The 6,225-nt window shown below is 31.4% G+C and overlaps 1 protein-coding gene across 1 annotated transcript; it reads left to right on the top strand.

Moving 5' to 3' along the window:
- The first annotated feature begins 1,922 nt into the window (after window positions 1-1,922).
- On the top strand, window positions 1,923-2,894 carry LOC116340902. Its single transcript, XM_031767646.1, has 2 exons — window positions 1,923-2,044; window positions 2,161-2,894. Exons 1-2 carry the CDS (start codon window positions 1,994-1,996, stop codon window positions 2,695-2,697), a joined length of 588 nt encoding a protein of 195 aa, XP_031623506.1. The 5' UTR covers window positions 1,923-1,993; the 3' UTR covers window positions 2,698-2,894.
- The last annotated feature ends 3,331 nt before the right edge of the window (window positions 2,895-6,225 follow it).

Below are 6,225 nucleotides of genomic sequence, written 5' to 3' on the forward strand. Positions count from 1 at the left end.
ATAACATGTCTCTTTTTGCAAAATTCTCCGAAAAGTAATCATCGCTGGATGAGTTTTAAGAAAGGATTCATATTTGAGTGAAATTGCTAGAAAAAAGTTTGGCGACGCCAACCAAACCCGACAGGAGACTTTAAAAAAAGCAATACCTAATTAATTAAAGTTCAACTTAATTTAATGAAAAGATTCTACACTAAAAACGTATAGCACAACGTAATTTTTGTTAAATCAGCATGAAACGTTTCAAAATAGCTTCCTACATTAGACTTGCAAAGGAAAAAGAATTTCCTAATGAATATAGTAAAAGTTTTTATTTTGTCCAAAGAAAAACACATTTTTCATCTGTTCTTTTTTTATTTCTTTCAAAAGAATTTTCAATAGTTGGTGAAATGTTTACTTTGTTTACTTCTTATCTTGTGCTGCTGTTGTTACTGGGGAAAGTAATATTTACAGTGGCTGGACTTCGATAATATTTTACACAGTATCCAACAAAACCCCTTATTATTCTGCGAAATAAAAATTGTGGATATTTTTTATATTATTTGAGAAAAAACGTACTGAAAAAGTGCCGACAACAACAAACAATACCCGACAAAAATGTTGTAAATATCTCATTATAAGTCGTAAATATTTGCTCAACCAACTTCAAACGAACGAAGAAAAAAAATGTACAAAAGATATTTTTCTTTCTGCTCAAAAGGTTTGATCGCTTAGACGCAAATGCAACTGGACAAAAATAGTGAGTGTCCATTTCTTTTATGTACCGCAATGAATGTTACAAGCATCTTTTTATTTATCTTTCGACTTCCGTTTATTTTGACCGAAAAAATATTGTAGCTTCAAGCACTTTTTAAAAGCAATAAATAAACAACGAGGATGTGAAAATATTTTCGAGTGTATTCTTTGTGTTGAACAAACAAAGTTTCAAGTGAGTTCAACGCACTCTCCCATTTCTTGAACGGCTATTATGTTATTTTACCATAAAACATATTTTGAATCAATAACAATCGTAAATGATGGTAGCTATTGTGCCGTTGAACATTGAGGACGTACAGTTAATATATTTTTTACAAGATAAAGTTATGCGCAATTTATTATGATTACATTGAATGTTGATTTAAGCATTTTGATGTAACAAATTAAAGAGAATAATCGAAAAATTCATGGCTCAGATATGTTAACGATGAAACGCATCCGATTGTCGGTTCGATCTATCTGTATGTCTGCTGGATGAACAACAAATTCCACGGTTATCGGTCAAAATAAAGTCGCAAAAGTAATACGTAATCGATTGGACAACGATATCCATGTGCCTCTGGGCATTCTTGTATTCGTAGAATAATGAATATATTCTATCATTTTATTCAGAGTAGTGACGAGTTCTACTTCCTTACTTTCTATTTATATCAATATTGTGGTAGTAAAATGACAAATTTATTCAAATTTTAATAAATGATTTCATTTGCTGGTATTATTGAATGTTACAATTATTGGGATGCAAGGTATATAGATTCTGGAAAAATACACTTGAAAAGACTCAAAGTAACTAAGCATCATTTTACAACTAAGATCAGAATTTATTTAAATGTAAGTGGGTCGTACTTTTTGATACCCTTCATTACAATATATTATAATATATAGATTATATCTATTTTATCTTTAATTGGTGACGTTGGAAATGACAGCCCTAAGTTCAACCGTAAAACTGTACATAATATTGACTTTGTGTTAAAATTTGTTCCATGCGTACATAACGTGACAAATATTTACATTTTCTGGATTCATAAAATTACGATATTTAGAAATTGACGTCAATCAAAACTAACGACACGTTTATTTTTCTATAATAAGTGAAGTAGTTTGACGTGAACAAGTAACGTTTGATATGATACACGTGGACTTTTACATTTTTTGTTTCTAAAAATTGTATAAGTACTGTCGCATCGCTATATATTTCCATTTTAACTTCTGTTCTGATACCTCGTTAACTGAAAAAATGAAGCAATTTTTATTTTTGACACTTTTCTCATTTTTGGCTTTTGATGGTGTAAGTATTGACGATTAAATATGTAAAAATTTCATATAAATTAAATTACAAGCTAATGGTCCAAAAAGATATCAAATTTATATTTTGTTTCATTTTACCTCATTTTTTACCATTAGGTTTTCATCAAAGAGGCTATGGGTCAAACTACTTATCAGCAAGTAATTGATACTTTTCAATTGAACTCTCACGCTGGAATTGATTGGCCATCCCGACTGGAACCTGTGTTCTCACTCGATACAGGCCTTGCATATATATATAATGCTATTTTAGATTCATTGACTAACTGCACTATGGATCAAGAGGTACTCGCGCTGCGCGATGCTGTGAAGAATGTACCAGAACTTACAGATTACCTTTCGAATAATGCCGAAAACGCATTCAATAATTGGAAACAAGAAGGACACAGTGTAAGAGCAGCAACTGAAAGTATTCTTAGTTCTCAGTTCTACATATTGACCAATTTTCAAAAGAAATGTGAAACTGCTTATTTGAGAGCTTTGAATAAAGTGCAATTAGAGGTGCCGAATTATTCACAAAAATACCAAAATATTAGGAAAAATCTTAGGGCAGCCAACAAAGCCTTGGATGACTTCATCAAACGCCGTGAAATGTGGGTAAATTTTTTAATGGGCTATGAATCGGCATTACAGTAATATAATATACTGTAATTTACAGATAATATATAATACTTTTCATAATCTTAGGGAAAAGTCCAAATATATTAAACATCTGAGGTACAGTCTCTAAAAAGTTAAAAAAGAATAAAGAAAGCGATTTATAAATTATATTTTTTATTAAAAAAAATGTACTTCCAACTCAAACCACAATAAATAATTGCATGAAATTGTAATTTTTAACAGCGTTTTTTTTTATTTCTGAAGTGTCGTGGTATTTATTTGAACAGCTTACCAGCTGGTTAGATTGAACAGTGGAGATTATTATGATAGAAGAGACATTTTTTTTGGTTTCTGTAAATTCGTAGTATTATTTACGTAATTTGTGTAAGTAAATACTGAAAAAAAACTCCTTTTTTCTGATAATAGTTCAAATTTCAATGCTTCAAAATGAAATAATTCTATTTTTTCTCTTTAAAATTCTCTGAAGCATGCATATCATTCTCTTTTCTGTTCTAACCAATTACAATCTTACATTGTACAATTAACGTTTTCTTATTCGTTTATGTCTTATAGTCCAAAAGAAGTAAATTATTTTATTTTCTTTAAATTTGCTATCCCAAATAGTCTGCCACACAACTGATAACGATAATTACAATTTTTATGAATTCGTATTACCTGCCAGAAATCGAGAGAAATCAGACATTAGGTTTGAGCTATGGATATAGCTGCTATTCATAGGCGCTATTTATCTCGTTTTAATGCATTTATGAATATTGTGCGTTATTTTCTACATCTCTCTCGTACTCACATTCAAATGTACAAGAGAATAGTAGGCTATGATATTCCTACTCGGGGTTACACAAAGCACACGAATTAAATAGCGCCTATGAATAGCACCTATAAAATAGGAGCCGCTATATGCATAGCTCGAGCCTAATGTCTGAGAGAAATCGTGAATTATCCAAAGAGAAATCGTGAAAAATGAGGCTTGAATTTCAGCACTTCTTTTATATAATAACTTTATATTATTAAATTTGCGTTAAAAAAAATTGTCATGCGTACATAACGGATTCATTATATTACGATATTTTAAAATTGACGTCAAAGAAGTAACGCTAGATATGATACACGTGGACTTTTTGTAAAAATTGAATAAATACTGTCGCATCACTACATATTTTTAGTAACATTTGAACGCTCTAGAATAAAAACAACTTATTGTTTGGTCGCATATCGAAACGCGACTCAAAACGACAATATTTTGTTAACAAAGGAATAAAGAACATTGACTTTTTATTACACAAAATATGTAAGTTTCGTTTTGTGTTGATAACTAGCTTCTGTTGGCGGGGCCCTATTATTTCTGTGGAAATAATTTCGGACGAATAAAAAATAATTTCTAGAAATTATTAATGTTTTCTATTATTATTTATTACAATTAATTTCTACCTAATTTTTGTGGAAATAATTCCTAGGACAACATTTTTTTAATATTTGATTCGGCGCGTTAATTTTGACATTTTATGTAGACTTACAAATGTCATTATCAAATCATGTAAAAACTGTTGACATAAAATGTGAACCTAACATAGCACAGAAACAATAAATCAAGTGAACGTCGAACTATAGTATATATAGTAATATTATTAATAAAAAAGCGATGAACTCAAGTACGGGAACGCTCATTCCACAAGAGGCAGCTCAGAAGAATGTGCAAAAAATTCATCAACAAGTATATACAACGAAAATTAAATTCAAACAATTTCAGTAGATCTAAATAAACTCCAAATAATATAATTATTGTTAGGTTCACGTGGAAACAATTGTTCCAATACGTTACACAAACGAAAACATCTTAATTTGTGAACGACTGTCGATTCGAAACAATTTGGATTCAATCTCGGCAGACATTGCAGATGATGTCTGATTTGAAAGGAACGCGAAACAACTATCGACGAACAAAATATATGCGATTTTTAAATGGAACAAATGGTATCGCGCGATAATAAAGATCGCAACGGCAGATAAAGTTCTACTCCATTTTCTTGATCATGATGGCGTGATAAACTTCCATCAAGGGTTGGTAATCCGCGAGATAAAAAACAAGGACTTGATTGATATGAAAGTTGGTCAAATAAAACTTTTCATTCATGCCATCGCTCAATTCAAACCTGGCCATTCTTTTGCGCACATTTTCGAAGAAGTTTTATTGAATAAACATGTAATGGGTGTCTTCTGTTTAATTGAGGAAAAAAAGAAACTTATTCACGAAAGTTATGCTGGAGACATTATTTACAATGTCAATGGAAAAATGTTCTCATTTCGAGAGATTTTGATTCGAGAAGAACTGTCTTTTCCAAAAAATGTAACTGGGGTTTTCAACCGTAATTTGTTTGAGAAGAATTCAATTTTTCTTCCAAAAGTGATATGGATGTGTCAGAATAAAAACTCAACTTCACATCTCACCTCCTGCTCGCACTTTTGGAAAGTCCTTCAGGGGGAGCAAGAGTTGAAATGCGAAGTTGAGTTTTTATTCTGACACATTCATATTAAATGTATTCTTAAACACTCAAAAGGGTGTATTGGGGGGTTTTTGGGTATGAGAAAACCGATCATGACGTTAGTTTTGCAAAACAAATAATTTTCGACACACTTTTCATACAAAAAATTCAAAAATTTTGGATTTTTGTATGAAAGCCATGCCTGTATGATATCGTTACTTACACAGGCTATTTTTTCACACAAAAATAACATTCCGAGGGTTTGAAGAATTTTCAATGCATAATAGGGGTCATGAGGTCAATCACAAAATTCAAGTGCATCTAGATTTTGATAAAATTTCACTAGAAAACTAGAAAATTCTAGTGCGTGAAGTTGGCTCTCAGTAGTTTTTGATATAAATTATATAGCCTTTGGTGTGAAGTTGGCTTCGTTTGTGACGTCATTCTTCGCACTAGATTTACTAGTTTTTCTAGTATTCACTTGCGTGATTCGCCCCATGATAGGGGTAAATCTCGAACAAAAATTTGGATTTTTTTGCTCAAAAACGAAAATTTTGTATGGAAGGTATCAGAGTATCATTATTTGCTGCTGCTCAGAGAACTGAGAGATGAATAATGCTGAACTCGTACGGCAAACGTATACGAAACGGATGCATGATACATATTCCCCTTTCGCTTCGTATGTGCTGCCGTTGACGCTATTGCCACTGCTGTTTCACTTACGCGTAAAATACAACGGCATCAATGGTGACTTTTTTTGTGGATTTTTTTTTGTAATGCTTCAATCAAATGGTTGATGACTTCTTATATATCACAATAAAACTGAATTGTCACCACAAATGCCCAATACTTTTCATGCTGCCACAATCATTTACAAAAACTCTTAGCCCTATACATTTGTTGAGACGTCAAAAAATTATTCGGACATTGACCAATTTATTTGAAATTACTTCAATATCGATTATACAATTTTTTGTTTGAAATATTTACCACTTTATCATACATCACGCATGCAAACACGTGTGTTATGACATACAGAGAAAAAGTTGACATATCATTCATT

Source organism: Contarinia nasturtii, unplaced genomic scaffold, assembly GCF_009176525.2.
Source record: "Contarinia nasturtii isolate CC-2019 unplaced genomic scaffold, AAFC_CNas_1.1 Cnas_scaffold_695, whole genome shotgun sequence".
Taxonomy (NCBI): domain Eukaryota; kingdom Metazoa; phylum Arthropoda; class Insecta; order Diptera; family Cecidomyiidae; genus Contarinia; species Contarinia nasturtii.

Bases quoted from the DNA above. Each gene is read 5' to 3' on its own strand.
- LOC116340902 (XM_031767646.1), top strand. From the start codon at position 1,994: ATGAAGCAATTTTTATTTTTGACACTTTTCTCATTTTTGGCTTTTGAT. The intron at 2,045-2,160 runs GTAAGTATTGAC...TTTTACCATTAG, and splicing joins CATTTTTGGCTTTTGATGGT to GTTTTCATCAAAGAGGCTAT.